The sequence below is a fragment of the Macaca thibetana genome, chromosome 12, assembly GCF_024542745.1.
Source record: "Macaca thibetana thibetana isolate TM-01 chromosome 12, ASM2454274v1, whole genome shotgun sequence".
Taxonomy (NCBI): Eukaryota; Metazoa; Chordata; class Mammalia; order Primates; family Cercopithecidae; genus Macaca; species Macaca thibetana.
In genome coordinates this window covers 110,481,569-110,503,724 of record NC_065589.1, presented here as the reverse complement: position 1 = coordinate 110,503,724, position 22,156 = coordinate 110,481,569, and the positions used below count along the sequence as shown (strand labels likewise).

The 22,156-nt window shown below is 40.2% G+C and overlaps 1 protein-coding gene across 6 annotated transcripts in view; it reads right to left on the bottom strand.

The window, feature by feature from the left end:
* Positions 1–22,156, bottom strand: part of NCKAP5 (NCK associated protein 5) — a 977,998-nt gene that overhangs the window by 171,903 nt on the left and 783,939 nt on the right. For all 6 annotated transcript variants that reach the window (XM_050750930.1, XM_050750929.1, XM_050750926.1 and 3 more), the window contains one exon: positions 15,620–15,739. In XM_050750930.1, the coding sequence (XP_050606887.1) occupies positions 15,620–15,739 (120 nt within the window). The remainder of the gene's footprint in view (positions 1–15,619; positions 15,740–22,156) is intronic.

Genomic DNA, 22,156 nt, shown 5'->3' with positions numbered 1-22,156 from the left:
CTTCCCAGGTGTATTTTATAATCAGCTTGACAAGTCCCATAAAAAATTGTGTTTGATTTTGATTGAAAATGCATTTAATTTTAGATTGGCTTTGGAGAATTAACATTTTTATAACATTGACTTTTCTCATCTCGTAGATATATATTTCCACTTATTCATTTCTTCCTTTCTTTTCTTATTACGTTTTCCTGTTTCATTCATTTAGATCTTACATATTCCTTATTAGGTTTATTGCTAGGTAGTTCATATTTTTTATTTATATTATGAATGAAATATTTTCTCAATTATGTTTTCCAATTGGTTGTTACTGACACATAAGCAATGTATTGGCTTTTGTGTGTTTTTCTAATATCAGCATACCTTCGTGAACTTATTAGCTTTCAAATTTTCAGAAATTCTTTACAGTTTCTTTCCTGCTGATGAAAACCTTCTTATATATTAGTAATAAGAGTAATTAATTTGATATAATTAATTTAGAGGTACAATTTTAGAATTGGGATATAAATCTAGGTGAACAGTATAACTTCATTTCTTCATATTATTTCAACGTGACTCTTTTTTTTTTTTTTTTTGAGGTAAAGTCTCACTCTGTCACCCTGGCATGATTTTGGCTCACTGCAACCTCTGCCTCCAAGGTTCAAATGATTCTTGTGCCTCAGCCTCCTGAGTAGCTGGGATTACAGACATAACCCACCATGCCCGGCTAATTTTTGTATTTTTAGTAGAGATGGGGTCTTGCCATGCTGGCCAGGTTGGTCTCAAACTCCTGACCTCAGTTGATCTACCTGCCTCGGCCTCCCAAAGTGCTGGCATTACAGGCATGAGCCACTATGCCCGGCCCTTCATGGTGACTCTTAACATTCAATGACTTCTTCCTCCATCCCTCCATCCATTATCCTATTTCCTCAGCACAAATCAAGTTATAGTGGAAAAAAGGATCCCTGGTTCTTGACAAATCCTTCATTTTACCTACTGAGACCTAAAGAATTTAAATGACTTGTCTAAAGTCACACACTTTAGCATTCAGAAAGTGGCAGAATTGGATCAGCTTCAGGAATGGCTATTAGAGTCTGTAACATGTAAGCAGAAATAACAGTGGCTTAACTAAGGCTCTTTTATAAATTGTATATGCTTTTATACACTACACATTTTATTATTCTGGAGAATGATTTGTGCATTTCATGAATTAAGTAAATTCAATTATAAATTAAATATTCAGGTATTGTATGAATGTGAGTGAAATAGGCAAATTTTCATGCCATGCAAATAGTGTATGTTTTCAATTGCATACTTTTAAGAAGTAGGAAATGGGCCATATTTATATTATAAAAATCTATAAGTATATACAAAGTGGCTAAAGGAAATTATCAAAATACTTCAGACTATAGGGCAATGAAAAGCAATTAAACCCCAAAAGTGCATTCAGTATTGGGAGAGATTAAAGAGATGTGGGAAATGTGGGGTAAAATAATGATAAAGGAAGAATAGAATTAAATAGTTATTATTGGTAGTGCAATACATCGTACTAAGTACCTTACATATGCTAACTCACTTAACTCTAAAATATATGCACACAACAACCAAGAAGTTAGTATTGTTTTTCTCCTTTCAAAGAGGACTGAAATTTACAGAAATGAAATGACTTGGCAAGGTCATGATATTAATGAGTAGCAAAGACTGAATTTGATCCCAGGTGTATTTCACTCCAAAGCCCTTGTTCTGCCTTTTCTATATATATTGTTTTCCTTAGAATCCAACTAGACAGATATACACATATCATCCCTTTTGGCAACGCTGCATTAGTACACCAAGTCCCAGGATAACACTTTTAAGTATTAACTGAGCCACAAATGAATCTACTGCCAAAAAGCTGGTCATGTAACCTACTGAACATTTTCTGTGAACACCTTCAAGGACACATCTCATCACAAATCAAAAAATCAAAAGTCATTGTGGAAGAACTCCTGATACAAGCAGCTACATGGCTGAATATCAAACACATGTGAAGCAAAATGAGCCAGATACAAAAGGGTATATCTTACATTATTTTGTTTAAATTCTTGAAAAGACAAAGCTAATCCACGGTGACAGAAAGCAGAGCCGTGGTTGCCTGGGGCTGAGGACTGAGAAGGATTGATTGGAAAGAGAAATTAGAGAATCCTTTTGGGGTGGATAAAGGAGGATGTAAATATTCTTCAGAAACAGGTCACAACTATATGTAGAATGTGTTTAATGCTTCCTCTTAACCAGCGTAAAGACTCAGATTCGTTAGGAAATTGCTTTGGAGAAGTTAATTTAATAATATGTTATGTGGATCTTCAGTGTTTCAGCAGTCTGGTCAGAGACCAGAAGCAAAATTTAGCTACTGAAATGAACAGTCTTATAGCTCAGTGAACAATCAATTGTGGTAATCCACCCAGATGCACAAAGGGCACCCAGGAACATCTCACATGTCCTATCCTGATATAGAATTAAGTCAGCGAGTTATTTTTTTTTCCTTTTAGAAATGGACATAACATTGTAATGAGAAGACAATTTTCCATCCGAGGCATCAGCTTGCAGATTACCTCTCTCATTTCAGCTTTTCTCGTTTTTATGGCAAATTCTGCTGCAACATTAATGATAACGGCTTTTTGCACTCATATCATTATGAGATCTTTACGTTAATTCAAGGATTTCAATGCCTGTCTTGAACAATGTCAAATGTAACAATGAAATATGAGCAAGGCTTATTGGAACACATCTGTATGCATCTCATGTCCAAAAGTGTATAATGTGTTCTATTTTGAAATTCTGATTTCTTCACAACATAAATATATCTGTTATACAATATGATTTCGAAGACATGATTCTTATCCTTTTCCATTCACTTGTTAGCTATTTGGGAGGGAAAAGCAATCATCAAAAGGAAAAGCCTGCTGTGCGTGGTGTGCATGTCTGCAGTCCCAGCTACTCAGGAGGCTGAGGCAGAAGGGTCACTTGAGCCTGGGAGTTTGAGTCTGTGGTGTGGTATCATTACACCTTTGAACAGTCACTGCACTCCAGCCCGGGCAACATAGTGAGACCTTGTCCCCAAAAGATACAATAAAATAAAACTTAAAAAGTGAACAGAAAAAGCTAAAAACAACTGTTTTTTTAAAGGAGATTTGTACTTTGAATTTACAAAGATGGGTATTCAGGATCTGTCATACTTGGTAAAGATTTAAAAACAGGCCTGAAGCAAAGAAACAATATGAAATAGAAAGTGTCCAATGCAATGTGAATGAATAAAGGGTAAAAGGGCAGTTATGATGCAGATGGTCATCGTGGATTAAATTTTAATTCAGAATTAATTTGGTAATTGAGGGATTAATTTCTTAACTAATAGACAGGCTTCCCAGGGGCCCTGAATATCTTGAAGTTATAAGCTAATTTCTCTCTGTATATAGGGAGAAAACCTACTGTCTTGCTCAGATACTCAAAGGATTCTGTGATCCAGCCATGGCTTCCCCTCTTTTTAGATTACATAGATAGCTTAATCCAGGGCATTTCCAACTCCTGCCTATCTCAGACACTATTCTTGCTGAAACATTCACTCCGAGTCACTGGGCTAAAAGCCCATAAGGTTCCACTTAGGGCTAAATATTCCTAGAGAATCCCAAGAAATACAAATTCCCAGGAAAATCCAACAACAAGTCAATAATAGAAAAGAGAAACTGATTTCATACAGTATATTTTCGGGCCAATATCTCATTCGCTCAGACCACAGTTTCTCAGAAATCAGTGCTGAGCAAATAGATCATTTGTTGCACCTCCCCAATCCCCTGCCACACAGATGCAGGTCACAAATCTCACAAGATGAGAAAGCAAAGAACTTCTGCATTTGTTAGCTTCTAACATTAAGGTCCTAGACATTTCAAGAGTGGCCCAAGGTCACCTAGCCGACGTGTGCTGGAGAGGGTATGTGAATCTCAGCCTGCTTGGATCTTAGTAGCTTTTAATTTCTCTCCTGCCTCTCTGGTCCACCCAACATGCCTCCTTGCAGCTCGATGATTTAGTCAGTTCACTCCATCTGAACCATTTCCCAAAGCTGCTCGTTAGACTGAAGGCACATCTCTCATGCCAAGCTCTTTCTATTCCTTAATTCAGGTAAATTTCAAATTTGTTACCCCCACAGCATAGTAGAAAGGGTACAATGCTGAGAATCAGGACTCCTGGAATCGAGTCACTATTCTCCTCTAAACAGACTGTGCGACCTTGCAAAAGGCAAGTATCAATCTGAGTGTCCAATAACCAGGGAGGGGGGGTAGATTATATGATCTTGAAAGTTGAGATATAATAATATATGATTATATTACTCATTGGCATAAACATGTTTCTAGGGCAAGCGATTTGATCATGTTACTAGGTTATTAGATCCATGTCCTTATTCAGGGAAATATCTATTATGCCCACAACAGTGTTATCTATAACTCAGATTATGTGGACACCATCCAAATGTATTGAATTTGATTTTTCCAAAGTGTAGCACATTGCCAAGTCCAAACAGACCATTAAATGTCTTTTAATTGGCCGATTCACTGAATGTCACTGCAATATACTTTCCTTATGCAGGCCTAGGAAAAGTCATGACGTGACATTTGGAAATGAGGGCCTAAGTGGGCAGTGGGTAAATTTAAAGCAGGAAGCTTTGGACTGGAGAAGAACCCTGGCTAAGAAGAAGCTGCAGCCTCTAGGGGTTCATATCCCTATTTGTAAAATAGCACTAATACCCTGGGCCTATTGTAAAGATGCAGTGAGATGCCCTCTGCTTGCTAAAAATGTATGGAACAATCACAAAGCTTTATCAATGTAACTACAAGGTATCTGTTTGGGAAACTCCAGATTTGACCACACCGGCCTTCAGCCAACCCAGTTTCACAGAAACACTTTGCTACCTTAGTACAGCACGTGTTAAGCTGATAGAACTGCGGGGACTACCTCTCCTAATGAGACACTCTTGCAAAGAATCTCATGCTCCTTTTAATCATGTTATTTTACAGGGACTCTGCTGATCCTTCTGCTTTCCCACTTGTGAGGTACTTGTGAGACTGATCAACCACAGAGTATGGTTGGAGGCAGTGACAACATATTTGTGTGGCTGTTCTCAGGTCACCAGTGAGTCACAGTGGCATCGGCTTCCTATCGGGGTCTGTGACATACAGGGCAATGCCCCTCATTCCAGTGAGCCTCCTTGCAGATGAACGGCCTTTCAAATTTTTCAGAAAAGTCAAGCATTTTTTTCTCACTTCTTGATTTTGAGACATTAGGCTGACAGTGATTGACAGAAACTGACCCAGGTAAGACATACAAACTGCTTTAAAGGCAGAAAAGTTTGCTAGAAAGCAATTGCATGAAGATGGCTTTATGAACAGGAGACTTGGCAACACTTCCTGGGTCTCCCAGTTTCACAAAGGTGCACTATCATCTCACCTGTCTGGAGATTTCTATTAGGATTTTTGAAAACTTGACCTGGGCTTGTGTGTGCCTGTATATGACGTAGTAGATGGAAGTGGGGCACGTCTTTTGGCCTTTGAATCTGGCTCAACTGTTCTAGTGTAGCCAGTTTTAAGTTATAAACCAGTGGCATTAGGATATGAGACTATCTTGCCCTGAGAATCTTTATCTTCATCCCCCGATCACACTGGGGGCTACTGTGAGCCCAGTCTCAGTGTATTTCTGAGCAGCTGCAGCAGGCCAGGCACAAATGAACGTTAACCCCACTTGCCTCTAGGGTCTGGCCATCCCAGGCAGCACGGGGCTTCAGTGGCCTTCCTGCAGTTCTCTTCCCAAGGAGGCTCAGCCTGTTCTGGCTTTGCTAGGAGATGCCGTATGCATCTGTTTGCTTCCTTGGTATCTACCCTCTCCTCCCTTCCCCTCCCTTCCTTGACCCATGCAGCCAAGATTCAGGACTTCAAAGATATTCTTCCTGCCTGAAGCTGACAGGTTAAAGACTTGTTCCCCAGTCTCCCGAAGAGCTGCGGCAGATTGCAAATCACTGGCCAACTCCGGAAAGCTGTTCCTGAGTGTTTCAGGGCTGCTCTTAGACCAGTGCACCCTCGTGGTAAGACAGGTGACAGAACAAAGCCAAAATTGCTTTTCATTTCTGGAAACACTGGTCTTTCATGTCAGAGTTTAGGTTACTTAATCTTTTTGTGCCAGGAATAAGATGTCCCTAGTGTGACATCTGCTGATAGCAATGGACAGTCCACGATTTCCAGTGCCAAGAAATGAATGCTGTAATCTGCATAATGAAATCCCCAGGTAAACATCACCATTCCCTTCTCAGTACTTCCTATCGCTTGCATTTCAAAATCCTTCTATTTATCCAAAACTCAGAACGAAAATGTAGTGCTTAATAACAATTTTTACTAGGGGAGTTTTTAGGTTACCATGATAAACATTTACTGCATGAAATTTACTAAATTCAGGATAATCAGGTTTTCTGTGTTTGAAATATGATAAAAATATACATCGCCTGAATGTTTCATGCTACAAGGTGCATTTCCTGAATTTACACTTCAATCACTTAGTCTATTGCAATATAATGTTGATTTATATTCAGGGTTTGAACCTCTATTCAATGTTGAAATCCTTAAAACAAACTTTAGACACTGAGGGCTCTTCACTTTTCCATTAGGCTTCTCAATTCAGTTTAACTAGATTCTTCTTCAGTTAAAAAGCTAGAAAGAAGTGTTGTTGAAGGTCACAGTGACAGAAATTTCAACCACTCCTGGAGGTTCTTGTTTTCCTGCAGAGCTGGGTGAGTTAATCTGATATTGTTGCAAGAGGTTGGGAAGGCCAAACAAGGCTGAATCAGGGTAAGACAATTTTATAATCTTACAGCTATCATTAAATCCAGGACCTGGGTTCAATATAAATACGAATCCCAGTATTAGTCCTGAACTTAGTTCACAAATTGCTTTTTGGAAACTGTTACCCTAACAAACTCCTATTTATTCCTCAAAGTCAAGGTTAGCTGTGACCATACCCTAGAAAGCTTCCTGACACCCAGAATAGTGTTTGTCACTTTTTCCTCTGAGAACCTTGGATGGTAAATGTTTCTGTTGCATTTACTACTCTACTGTAAAACTGTTTGTTTACATTATCTGTCTCTTTATTAAATGATGGTCTTTTTAAGTCTGAAACTGTGTCTAAACTATCTCTGTGTCCTCAGGAGCCAGTACACTACTGAGGACATAGTGCTCAATGAATTTTTGTTGAAATAATGAATAAAGCAATATATTCTGGCTGTCCCATGAATATGATTGTGCAGCATAGTGCCCAGGTATTCTGAGTACATGCACCACATTTTAAATTAAAAAGCCATCATTTTCAGGGCAGAGAACGAAAAGCAGGTTGCAGGCCAATCCTGGTGCACAGTTGCCTTATTGGGTTTCGTCAGTGTCATGAAATAGTTGAACTAGGTGTTAGCCAACATTTAAAAATTGAGAGACTACATGCAAAAGTCTGCATTTCTAGCTTCTTAAAATTTTCAAAGCTATGGTGACACCTAACTAGCATTTCCATGGGACCAAACTGGCTGGGGCTGGCCGCAGTGCACACAACTTCCTTTCCTGCTTCCTTCACCTGGTTTAGCCCCTTAAGGCATCTGATCTCAGAGCATGAGAGTTTTCATTGTTTTGGTGAGAGGATGGTTTATGTAGAGCCAACCACATAGTAATATAGATTGACACTTATGATGAGAAGTCAGCCATGCGCTCTTGAAAGCAATTAATACATATTAATACAATTAATACATATATCTAATTTTAGGAGGATATGAAGACTAGAAAGTTAGGTGCCTTCCATTAAGTTACTTAAAATTTAAGAGGGAGTGGAATGGAGAGATAAAAACCCATGAAACAATATGGAAACATCGGTCCCTCTGACCAAAGGCACATTCATGTAATACAATCTCCACAGCTTCTGGAGCCAACAATTCCAAGATAGAACCCATGTCTGCAGTCTCACCGGCCACAGGAAGAGAGAAAACATAACAAACAACAATAAAACACCTGAAACTCATTTAAAAGGAGAGATAATTTCCCCTAATTGTCTTGACCCATCCAAACATAATGTTTCAAAGCCTGCCTTTATCACCTTAAATACCCAGCACCCTAAGAACTGCTCTCGCTCCCTTCTCCTCTTCCCTCCCTTGGAGCTATTTCATTTGTGAAACCACCTCCCTGTACCTCTTTTACAAGCATTTCCATTTGCCTGGTTTCACATAATCCTTAGTTCACTCAGCATTTATTGAGGCTCACGTTTATTCAAGTTGTGTGCTGGGAGGATTCAAAGGTCAAAACAAGGTTTTTGTCCCTAAGAAAATAAAGGCCAAATCAAGCAAGAAAAGAATAGGAATCATACCTTGACTTCCTTATAACAGACCACACGCACCTTCCATGATAATTCTGAATGTAAGCTAACGGGAACACAGCATTTAGTCATGACACACGGACTAGTAAGCTCTCGGTCTTGTGAACAACAACAACAAAAATACGCCCCTCAATTGCTTTGGGAATGAAGAGCAAAGGTATGCAAAAAGAATTGTAGCATACTTACAAAGTAATATATCAACACCACCAGGACTTAGTGAGCAAGGTGTGAGTAGGAGACTGAGTGGGGCGGGGAGCTGTGATCTTATTCCAGGAGTACCTCCAAAGCATATGAATTTAGAAACCAGATTGTGAGGAAGAGAATTTCTCATGCCTTTGCACAGCGTGTTCTTTCCGGATGGCATTTATACTTTCTCTTGTCCACCGAGAGTCACATGGAGGCATGGCTTCCTCTGCTGGGCCTTCCCCAGGGCCCTCTGCAAGCAGAGCTAGGATTCCACTTGCCCCACGCCTGTCTCTGCCCGGCTGCTATAGCTTCCCACATGCCTTTCAGCACATCATTTCACATTCAGGCTTACTTGTAGACCACAGGCTCTTGAGCAAATGCATTTCGCATGGACTCCTCAGCACTGACATTACTTTGGGTGCTCCCAATTTGGTAATCGAATGAAGAGGAGTGGCAGGGGTGGGGTGGGCAGGGGTAGAGTAGCATTTTGAACAGAAAAATGACATACAAAGTGGAACAGTTGAAGGAAAACCTATGTCACGCTCTGTGGAGTGAAAGTATTTCTGCTTGGCTGAAGTAAAGAATTTGTGTCAGGAAAAAAAGAAAAATGAGGCTGTTGAAGTGTGAAGCAAGTCTATAGAGGGTCTTGGGAATATTATGAAGAGGGAAAAATCACATCTTGCCATAACCCTGATGATTCTTTCTCATCTTTTGTATAGCTCTTTACTTGATCCCAAACCAACCTCACGTGTTACATCTCATCATCAAAAGCCCTGCCCTGCAGGAACTGTGTGATTTTTCAAAGCATCCCTTACCTCTCAAAGGGGCCACTTTCTGCAGGTCTGACAGGTTAATATCCTTTCCAGTGCTTAGTGCATGCGACAGAATCCCTGCTGCACATTCTCCATATGTTTTCATGTCTGGCCGGTGCCCATAATGAAACCACCAATGTCCTGTAACCATGCAGGATGACAGGCTCACCACCAGTGGACACTCTGCCATCTGAGCCCTGGCGTTACTCAGCATCCCTGAAGCATCACTGGCTGCTCCTCCTGTCACCCTGTGGGTCTTTCTAAATTAGATATCGGGTTTGTAGGGCAGGGCTGGAGGCGCCTCCATGGCTGGTCCACACAAACAGCCAAGGGGCAGAGTTCATCCATTCCAGAAACTCCTAAGATGAACAGCGTGGGAAGCCAGGTAGATGCTTCAAACTTGTGTGGATGTTCTTGCCTCTTCTCCCAGCTCCTTCTTAGTTTGTGTCTCAACAGAGGCCACAATTGATCAGAATGAAAAGCTTGCATCACAAAAAGCACGCCAAAGGCAGATGTTTTGAAAAAGCAAAATATATACATCTAAAAGTGTATAAAAGACGGGGAAAATGGCTCATGACTGTTACCCTAGCACTTTGGGAGGCCGAGACTGGCAGATCAAAAGGTCAGGAGATCGAGACGATCCTGGCTAACATGGTGAAACTCCGTCTCTACTAAAAATATGAAAAATTAGCCGGGTGTGGTGGCGGACACCTGTAATCCTAGCTACTCAGGAGGCTGAGGCAGGAGAATGGTGTGAACCTGGGAGGCGGAGCTTGCAGTGAACAGAGATCGCACCACTTCACTGAAGGCTGGGTGACAGAGTGAGACTCTGTCAAAAAAATTAAAAAAAAAAAAGTGTATAATGTGGCTAACATTTTCTAAGTTCTCCAAATGACCAAATATCCTAGAGAAGATACTTCTGTGTTGGTTGTTTATGTGATTGTTCAGTTCCAGGTAGTGCTGTATAGCTGTGTTCATTACACAATGACAAGTCCTAAGGTGGCAAAGAGTGAAAATGTCTACAAATCTCTGATTCTCACAAATAAAAAATTGGAAAAATATAAATCGGGCACCTAGGGCTTTGATACAAAAATATACACAAGTGGACAGAAGGCGGCATGGTCTTCCCGCCATGAAGATTAGAATCTTATCAGGGTTGGAATCTCCTCCCCAACACACTGAGTTTTAGAAAAAAATGTATGCAATTAAGTGCAAAGCCATCAACAAGTATGCACTGAATACGTATTATAAACAGGGATAGTATACGTAATGCACTGAATATGTATTATAAACAGGGATAGTATATGTAATGCACTGAATACGTATTATAAACAGGGATAGTATATGTAATGCACTGAATACGTATTATAAAGAGGGATAGTATATGTAATGCACTGAATACGTATTATAAAGAGGGATAGTATATGTAAAGGGGTAAAAAGTAAAAGCTCTTATCCTCAAAGAGATTGCTGCTGACTTAAAATTAAAAGTTATCAAGAAATCTCTAATTACGTGGGTTGCACTGGATGACCCCCACTCATGGAGGCTAGGATTCTACAATTCCACACAAGACCCTTAACTGTGGCATAGACCACCGATACTACATGAACTCCAGTATGGGGAAAGTTCACTGAGGACTGCCAAGGCCCTGGCTGGCCCCTTGCTGGGGTGGCCCTTGGCTGGATTTCCCAGTGGGATGCTTGGCTTGTGGACAGGTGGAGAGCAAAGTGTGCAGTGTCTTGCCAGATCAGACTCACGGATAGATTTACACTGAAAATTAAGAGAGAGGAAAAGAGGAACAAGTAGAATGTAAAAGCCCTCTCATCTTATTGGAAATAATAGTATAAAACGCTAGCAAAAGCAAAAAGTTCGCATTCTAAGAAGTAACAGCAAATTTTTGCACCTTGGTTCTAAGCTGTCAGATCCTCCACTGTTGACGTGAATAATCTACCCTATAAAATTCTTTTCTTCCTAACTTGGCCTAAGGATATCAGTAGTAGGACTTTTTGAAATATCAGATGAAAAAGAAAAGAAAACATTGTCTTAGGCTAAAACTACGAGAATAATGTCCTGTCAGAATAATGATTACACAGGCATCCAAAACAAGTAAAAGAACACATAGGGAGGGGAAAATCTTAGATGCCACATTTCAGAAATGTGTAAAGATGTCAGGCTCCTTATTGGGATTGTACTCCCGAAGCCCTCTGATCTGACTCAATCCCAGGTGGACCAGTTAATTCAAATGTCACCTACAGCAGGGAATCAGAAAATTTGTCCTCTTACTCATTCATGTTCCACACAGAGGGAGCACCAATTGGAGGTGAAAGGGGGCACTTAATTTCACCGGATTTTCAGGTTTAAATCCTTGGTCTGTCAAATACCTGCTACAGGACTTAGCCTGTCTATGCCAAAGTATTCCCATTTGTAAAACAGGTGCAATGATAGGTCCTACCCACGGGACTGTGATACAGATGAAATTGGTGAGTGCTGTAAAGGTTGTAGAATAGAGTCTGACACATGGTAAGCACTACTATACATTTGGTATATGACATTTTCGGTATGGCCAAGGCTGCTTCTTTGCTTAGAGATCTTTTTGTTGAAATCTTCCATTATCTTTTTTAAAAAATTTGGCAACACACACTTTATACATTGCCTATGATTCCTAACTTTTGTTTTCCTAAACAATGGTACATGAACTTAAAACCACTTGAGCAGTTTGCAGCAGAACTGTTCCACATTTAATACAATTTCTGGTCTCCCACAATTTATTTTTATAGACACCTATATTTAATTTGATCACAAATACTACTTTAGTAGACCTACTGAGTAACAAAAATAACTCATTCTTGGCAAGTATTCAGCTCCACTGGTAAGAGAAATAAGTGCACATGGTAGAGAGCTCTTTACCAGTTGCCAACATTCATTAAGTTGAGGGTATTGTTCAGTGTGATTTAAAAGGGAGAATGGTGAGCATCAGTGAATCTGGACAAGCAGCTTCAAATGAGCTTAGTTAAGAGATTCCAGTCTCTGTAAGAACATTACTTTTGGATTTTGTTTGCTATCCTGCCATCTCAATTCCTTGAAATTTACTTCCAATGTTGATTTTACTATGGAGGGGGGGGTCTTCTTAATCTGATTTATTGCCACTCATAGTCCCAGAGATATCATTCTAGAAACCAAAATCAAAGAGAAGTTTGTTGTCATTCTTAAGATTTTAATTTCAGCTTAGGCCTTTCTTATTTCCCTCAGGGACCTGGCTCCCAGAGCGCTTCCTTTCCGTTTCTCCCACATAAGAATTTGCTAAATGATATCCATGTAACCTCTTATTCTGTATTTTTAAGGGACAAAGAATTGTCTGTTTCTTATATGTTATTTTCCTTTATACTATTTATAATTTGTCTACCTAAATCACAATGTGTTCCTAACTCTTCTTTCTGTATTTCTCTTCAGGTAGCAACTTTGGAATGTAGTGAATCATTAGGCTGTATTCAACAAATAATAACTAATGCAGCCTTCTAAGAAGTGCAAAAAACTACTTAGAAATCTGCTATAATGAATCCACAGACCATGGGCAGCAGCTATAGGGTCTATAATATTTGGGACCAGGGGCACACTGGTGGATTTGCTGCCCCCACCCACCACATCCTCAGACATACTGGGCTGAAATACATGACTGCATAGTGCCTTGACATTCATGTAAGACAGGAAAGCTTCAAAAGAAGAGGTGGGAGCATAGACCTCTCTTAGGTTTATGTGAAATAACTCTCCAGAACAATGAATTATTATTGTTCATTATTCCACTCAACACATAATGACTGAGTATCCATAGGTGTAAAGCAAGTTTGGAATGACTGTATTTTAGCTCCATTGTATATATTTTGTTTATCAATTGAACCATAAAGTACTAACAGAAAATGAAAAGCCATGAGTGAAATAATTAACACACCATCTGAAAAGCCAGTCATGTCCTCTGTCTTGGATTATGAGCTCCAAGATGTTAAGAGGGCAGGTATCACACTTTATATCATTATTCTTCACAGAATTATTAACAGTCCATCTTTTATAAATATTTAAATTAGAATGGCTCCTGGAAGGCAGTACTATTTGGGAGAAATATGAAGTGTGTTGGCTGAAAACACCAAATGAATAAACACTCATTTTTATTGTTAGCATATATATCATCCCCTGATCTTTGGGTATGAATTTAAGAAATTTGTGACAGCCAATGAAAATGCTTATATATCCATAGCACGTGTGTTTACCGTGCAAATAAATGATCACAATTCATAAACAGGGACGGCAGAGTCTTAAACACTACTTCAGAAAAGCCTCAAGTTACAACATGCAGAACAGAAAAAAATCAGGAACATGCAACAGTTTTTAAAAGTAATTCTAGAGGGCCGGGCGCAGTGACTCATGCATGTAATCCCAGCACTTTGGGAGGCTGAGATGGGTGAATCACAAGGTCAGGTGATGGACACTATCCTGGCTAACATGGTGAAACCCCTTCTCTACTAAAAAAAAAAAAAAAAAAAAAAAAAAAAAAAATCAGCCGGCCGTGGTGGCAGGCGCCTGTAGTCCCAGCTACTCGGGAGGCTAAGGCAGGAGAATGGCGTGAACCCAGGAGTGGAGTTTGCAGTGAGCCAAGATCGCGCCACTGCACTCCCCCCAGCCTGGGAGACAGAGCAAGACTCCATCTCAAAAAAAAAAAAAAAAAAAAAAAAAGTAGTTCTAATATTGAATCTTGATGATGAGATTATGAAAGAAACACAGCTTTTTATAAATGCAAGATCCCCATGACAAATATTTATGGTGGTCAGGAACAGAAAACAGAATAGAGATAGATGACTTCCCTCCCGCCCCACACAATTTTTGAGTCATAAATTATGAATTATGTTCAAACATGTAAGGCAGAGAGGAAATTAATTTAGGAGATGAGATTTATTTTATAATTCAGAGAGCTGTTTTACTTTAATTTGGGGGGCAAATTACATTTTGATGTTCAGCTTACCAAACATCTTTCTTTCTCTGAAATGAATTACAATTTCCCATTATTTCTCTGAGGAGTCCTAAGGTTTTTATGCCAAAATTCAGAGTAAATTAGCAACACAATCTGGATCATTTGGAAAAATACCGTCCAGCAGAGCTTTCCACAATGAGGGAAATGTTCTCCACGTGCGCGGTTCGCTAAGGTAGTCCCCTGGCCACATGTGGCTTTTGATGACTAGAAGTGTGGCTCGTTGGACATAGGAACTTAATTTTAATTTAATTTAAATTTTTAAAATTAAAATTTAAATAGCCCTACATGGCTAGTGGTTATAATGCTGGACAGTATCGTCCAGATGACCAGAGGCTGGAGAATGACCTTCCTCTCAGCCAATTAGACCATGCAGTGGTGGGCTGCCCTTTGTATGTTGCACACTGCCCCTGTGAAACCTCGATGCAGCCTTTGACAGCTTGGCCTCAGACGGGCTTGGGGCAAAGCTCATGGGAGCTTGTTTGAGCAAATATACACATTAATAGGATCACAAACATCGGAAACAGCAAAGGCCAGCCCTGCAGACCCCTCTCCCCATTCATGTGTTTTCCCTGCAGGGGCACATATTCTCTAGTGCTTTGTCAGGACCAGCTTCAAATCGATTCAAATGGCTTGACTTTCCACAGCTTTCCATGTTATGAAGGCAAGTAAAAAAAAATAGTTCAGTGAGAGCATTTAGAAAAAGACAACCTGTAAAAATACTGAGATAGAAACAGGAGGCGTTCTGTTATAAGAAGGAACTCCGCGTAGAGAGATATGAAAGAAAAACAACCCCCACATGTATTTCTGATTATAAAGAGTTTGAAATTTAAAAAAATGTGCTTTGGCATTACATAAAATTCTTCCTTGCTTATCACATATGCAAGATTACTAATGCTGGTTCCTAAAACAATCAATTATTTCCTAACTTCTTTCTATGGTTCCATTTAGTTTACTACAGGACATTTTCTGATTGTCTCTTTTGCCTGTTTATTATTTGTTAGTGCATTTCCTTATCTGCCTGTAGCTTTAGAAAGTCAAGAACTTAAGACACATTCAAATTTAATGACATATCTTGAGAGAAGAAAGAACAGGGATTCTGATGCAATATGCCTTGCTCATGAAGATGTTGCTAACTTCCCAACTTAAGTAACTTCCTGTCAATAGCATTTCAGTAGCAAAGATTGTTTTCCAGATAAACACATACCTGGAGGAGCAGATCAGAAGTGGGTCTGACTCGCTGGTGGAATAGGATGCTTAGTGTTCGATTCTGCTGTTCCAAATCAAACACTCTTGTTTTCAACTTCACACATTCCTCTCTTAGATCCTACAACAAACACATCGAAGGAGAAAAAGTCCATAACTGAAAGATGTCTTTGCATATTATAACCATGTTTTATATATCTCAGATCATTAGTAAAAAACAGTATTTTCATTCTTCAAAGCCCCCAGAAGTAAATCACATACAACGTTTTCTTCCACAGACCATTGGTCTGATAGAATTATTATGTGCAAAGACCAGTTTTTTTTTTAAAACAAAGCACCTTGAAATCAGAAATGCATTAATCTAGCATGCTATTTTTGAAGACAGTAAATCTTAGCGATATAAAGTCAATTTAAGTTTCCACCTATATATTTTGCCTTTTCATTGTCTTTACAAAAGCAATCATAGATCACAAGCCACAAGGACAACAACGTTTCTGCAGTGAATAGAGATTTGATGAGCTAAAGAAACTATCATTTCTGATGGAGTTTTTTGTTGTCATTTGTGAAAACAAGTTGAAATTCTCGGCACTGGGGCTAATAGAGTCAGTGATGCATTTAGCGGAAGAGAAATAACACGGAAGAGAAGGCTTTTAAAAGGCCACTTGCAACTTGCCCATCCTCTGAACTCGTGGATTTCCATATCTTCTGGGGCTTTCTGGTCTCAGTGCTGGGGGAGACGCACACTACTTAGCCCATTCTGGCATCTGTTTGGCGCAGCTCTTTTGAATAGTTCAAAGACCACAGAGACCTTTTCCCCAGCTCATGGAGGAAGTTGATGTACAAGAAGTGCCTTCCAAACTGACTGCAATAAAGGAACTTCTGGTACTTAAATATCTATGCCCTTTTGGATGGAATTCAAGGCAGACCCAGTAGAATAAAACCCAAATTCAATGCTCTTCAAAAGCTGACCCTTTTCTGCATTTCAAGCTATCTTTCAACTACTTCCTGATGTTAAAAAAAAAAAAGTCTTCTGTTCTCACCAAGCAGAGAACAAAGGTCTGGCATGTTGTTCTCTAAAGCTCTACGCATTCCTTCTACCTTCTTCTCTTTTCCTTCCACTACCACTTTTCCTTCTTACCCACCTTCTTCTTTCGGTCCACATTTGGCTCTTTGACTGAAGTCCAGTTCAAACTTTGTCACCTTTCTGACCTTTTACCTGGCATCCCTCAATACCTGCTCCATTTTCTGAACTCCCATCAGACCTCAATGCCTCCTTTGTGACGGTTATCATATATTACTCAGTATTCATTTCATCGTTTGTGCTCTAGACTTGTCAATTACACGACGCGTTTTTCACCAGGCGAGCACAAGAAGATACTGAAATAACCACACCAGCATATTGCTCTTACATTGTCTTCATTCCATCACCTAGCACGATGCCACATATAGTAGGGGCTTAATAAGTGCTCGCAATTATTTTGCCAAACGGGATGATGATTGCAAATTCTATTCTCTAGTGATCGGTGTGATACAGAGCATTTCTCAACACTTCTATTTCAAAGACTTATGTATTCTGATGTGGGCAGGTAGCTATTGGACTTAAGGCTCTGTAAGCAAGGGAGAGCCCAGGTCACAGTTCTGATGTCTAGGGCCTAAATAGGAGTCACAGAGGTACCTGGGCCTGCCATAAGCTTGTATTAATCTAATGGTGAAGTTAGAGCTCGCTAGTAAAGCCGCCTCTGAGGCTTCATGAGCGTGCATCATCTTATACAGTAGTATTTATCCTATTTAAAGGTGTCAAAGAAACAGGCCAAGGTATAGCCCACTGCAGTTTCAACTCTCCTGGCCTTTTTTAGTTAAATGGGTAAAGCTTATGTATAGGGTGTTTTCAACTGATCAGTGCCCACAAATGGAGAGCAGAGAAAAGAAATGACATGTTCAGAATGACATGCAAGAGTGCAAGATCCAGCAGGGCAGGATCAAGAGTGCACATTTCATACTCCCGAGCACACACGCCATTTGGCAGAGGCCATTGTGGGGACCCACTCACTGCTCAAATTAAAAGGTGAAACTTTAGCCTGGCCAGCATGGCAAAACTCCATCTTCACTAAAAATATAAAAATTAGCCAAGTGTGCACGCCTGTAGTCCCAGCTACTCGGGAGGCTGATGCACAAGAATCACTTGAACCCGGGAGGCAAAGATTGCAGTGAGCCGAGATCGCCCAGCTGAATGCTTGGGCAACAAAGTCTCAAAAAAACCCAGTCTCAAAAAAAAAAAAAAAAAAAAAAAAAAAGATGAAACTTACTTTATTTTTATTTATTTTATTTTGAGACAGAGTTTCACTCTTGTTGTACAGGCTGGAGGGCAGTGCCGCAATCTTAGCCCACTGCAACCCCTGCTTCCCTGGTTTGGGCGATTCTTCTGCCTCAGCCTCCTGAGTAGGAGGGACTACAGGCATGTGCTACTACACCCAGCTAATTTTTGTATTTTTAGTAGAGACAGGGTTTCACCACATTGGCCAGGCTGGTCTTGAACTCCTGACCTCGTGATCTGCCCACCTTGGCCTCCCAAAGTGCTGGGATTACAGGCATGAGCCACTACGACTGGTCAAACTTGCTTTCTTTATTTAGAATTCAACCTCTGTGTCTCACAATTTTTGTTCTTAACATGTATGTAACACTCTCTGCTCCCAAACACTAATTGTTTTTAGTACCACTCATTAAGTAATTAATAAAACTTGACTGTGAGGCAGATAAATAGTAATAGTACCTATTGGATGGGAAAACACAATCATCCTCATTTGCAATGTAGAGATATGGAAACGGAAGCGTACAGTGTGGATATGCAAGTAAAAGGGGACCTGAAGGCAACAGTAACCACGATTTTTAGCAGCAAAACTGAGAAGACCTTGAAAGAGTGCTTCAGATGGGTAAAAATGAAATAAAAAGAAAGAATGAAAGAAAAAAAATCAATGTACTTTATAGAGAGTCATTATACAACTGCCCAAATTTCAAAGGCCATTACTATCACTTAAGGTATAGCAAAGTTCATTAGTGGGAACACAATTTATGGACCCTGGGAACTCTCTGTTCATCACTGTTGGCACATCCAGCTCAGCACACAGCAGCGGGGAAGACAGAGGCTTTAGGGATGTGACACGGACCTGATGGCCATCGACAAACAGAAATGAGCTGGTCTGAAAATCTGGAGATAGAAAAGAATCGCTTGCATTGTTTTTAATACTCTTATTTTCTTCAGACAAGCTGTGGATCACCAGTAACTGATGCCAGACAGTTGCCTTCCCAATAAACTGTAAACAAATACACTTGTGTGCCCATGTACACACGCATAAACACAACCAGAATGGTTATACATAGAGAAACAACTGTTTCGCTGACCACTATTATAGTACCTGGGTGGAGGGGGCAGCTGGCTGTCTTAGCTTCCTCTGTGCTCCCAGCAGGAACACCGTGACAGAAAGGAATGCATGACTGCATGATACATTTAGGCTGGATGCAAGAGCCGCGACTCTGACCCTGTCAGTTCAGAGGCAAGACCTAGAACAGCCTCCCCCAAGGAAGGCTTTAGAAACGAAAGAACTCTCCTCTGGGTAAGTGCCAGGGTCTGGGATCGTGGCTCAAGGGAGAGGCTGTACCATGTATCCTCTCTCACAACCCTTCTTTTTTTTCTATGACTTCCTGGCAGGTATCAGGTCTCAAGAAAAGAAAGAACCTCACTGAAAATATAAGGTTGTATCTTCAGATAAGAAAATGGGGACACAACATAAATATTTATCATGGAGGAATAATGCCAAAGATTTGACTATATTTCACATCACGAAAAAAAAAAAGTACAGTGGTGTTTGAGTTCAAGAAAATACTCAGACCCATTTTCCTTGCACTATTCATGTCACTATCAATTGGAAATAGAGACTTAAAAGGTTACAGCTGAGCAATGTGATACACTGGTCTAACGGGCATCTCTGCATCTTAATGATCCCAAACCATAATTTCCCTGGAGGATCCACACCCTGTAATCCTGATAAATTCCCCCTGTGCTTGGGCTAAAGATGATTCTGGACTCACTGCTATACAGTACCTATAGGAGTACAGTTACTTCACGTACTGAAAAGTAAAATCCTGACCAGCTCTAGGCCAAAGTACATTTTTAAAAATGCTGATTGCTTAGAAGCAGGACATATACTAACATGATCACTGGAGTGTCACTGAAAACTATTTAAATCTGATTTTATCATGTAAAAATGACATGACAGTGGTATACCTATTTCAGAGGCAGTGTCTATCTTGGGAATACACGGAATTGGGGCTTAGTGGACCTGGGCTCTAGTCCTCATTGTCCACAGGACCTTGAAGAAGTGATTGCTTCTGAGTAGGTCTCAGTTTCCTCATCTGTAAACCAAGGCACTGCACAAAACTGGGCTTTTGTTCAAAAGACTGTATCTCTCATTAGCTTCATGGGATGGCTTTTCGAGTGCCACTTTGTTCCCTCCCTGAAGCCTAATGGCCACTAAAACCACCAGCCTCTTTTGTCATACCCCTTCTTGGTGGCTTTCAATGATATATCCCTCTCTGCCCCAAATGCTAAGGCTTTTGTAAAATGAAAAGCCACTTCTGGAAAAGGCTGGTCACATCTCAGACAGACCCAGGGCTTCAACATCGAATGCCTAAAAGGCAAGACAGGTGACATAAAAGTCTGACTGAACTGGGATACAGCACAGGAAGTAGTGAGGCCTGTGGCAAAATACATACTGCAAGTCTCCACCCTAAAAGCCTTCAGATTAAACCACTTTTAATAAGGGCAATGGCTAAACAGTTCATATAACTACAGCCAGTAGAGCCCATTACCAAAGCTCGTTGACGATCTCAGGATTAAATACTCATTTAGGCTCCTAGAAATTGGGGAATTGGGGAGTTAAAAATAAGATTGATTTTGAGAAAGCCTGACCCCAAATATACAGAGTCGGTTTCACTCCACAGATACCAAACTCTAAATGCTCTTCCTGCTACAGAAGATCAGCAATACTTCCAGAAGTTTTGAAAAGTCCTGCGGCTACCCTGCCTTTTATTTTATTCCCTGTGATCATAACTGACGGTTGGATTTCAACCCATCTGTTGATTTTCATGGCATCTCTCTCTGTCCTACTGAACTACGGTGGAGAAAAACAAGTGACTGAATGGGATTGTGGAGGAAGAATGAAGGAGTGGGTCAGAGCGTGGGGTTTACAGTACAACAGCCATAATTAAAGCAGGGGCTTTGCCACTGCCCAGCAGTTGAAACTATGAGCAAACTATTTTTTTTAGTCCTACCTCACTGGGCTGCCTTGAGATCAAAATGACTTGGTGCATTTAAAGTGCTACACGTTTTTGGTTTTCTGTCCTTGTGATAGTTTGCTGAGAATGATGGTTTCCAGCTGCATCCATGTCCCTACGAAGGACACGAACTCATCCTTTTTTATGGCTGCATAGTATTCCATGGTGTGTATGTGCCACATTTTCTTAACCCAGTCTGTCACTGATGGACACTTGGGTTGGTTCCAAGTCTTCGCTATTGTGAATAGTGCCCCAATAAATATACGTGTGCATGTGTCTTTATAGCAGCATGACTTATAATCTTTTGGGTATATCCCCAGTAGTGGGATTGCTGGGTCAAATGGTATTTCTAGTTCTAGATCCTTGAGGAATCGCCACACTGTTTTCCACAATGGTTGAACTAGGGGGAGGGATAGCATTAGGAGATATACCTAATGTAAATGACGAGTTAATAGGAGCAGCACACCATCATGGCACATGTATACATATGTAACAAACCTGCACGTTGTGCACATGTACCCTAGAACTTAAAGTATATATATAAAAAAAGTGCTGCACGTGGAGTCTGAAGGCTTGTAAATGCCTGCTAAATATCAGCAGCCGCCTGATACCACACAGACCACTGCTGGAGAAGTGGACACAGATGGTTCAATTGCACCTTTACAAGGGAAATAGGCAGGAATTTGGAGTTTTCTCAGCTACAAGCTATAAAATTGTTTTCTGGGTCTGCCTGAATGGCTGGATTCTACCATACCCAGCTTTATTCCATGTCAGTGAAGAAAACACACCATCGAAATATGTGGTTCCTCCAAAGAACATGCAGATAAGCCTGAGACTGTTGATATGAATGAAAATAATTGCAGAGAAAATGCCTTTCTTCTGTGTTTTGCTTAGTGGCAAAAACAAAAACAAACAAACAAAGAACAAACTCCAAACACTGAAGAACCTAGGCGAGTTACATTTTCTCCAAGTGTAATTGACTTAATGAAGATAAAAAACATTTCAGATAACAATATGAGTTTAACCTGAAGTATTGATTTCACTCACACTTGTGGACTTGGACCCATGATTTGGAGGCATCAAAGGAAGAAAGTTCGGTTTAATATGATCACTTTTGTATTATTGTTCTAAAGGGATACAGTCCATTCGCTTAAGGGAATCTACAGGTTTTTGAGATAAACTGAATTACTTGACTAGGTACACTGAA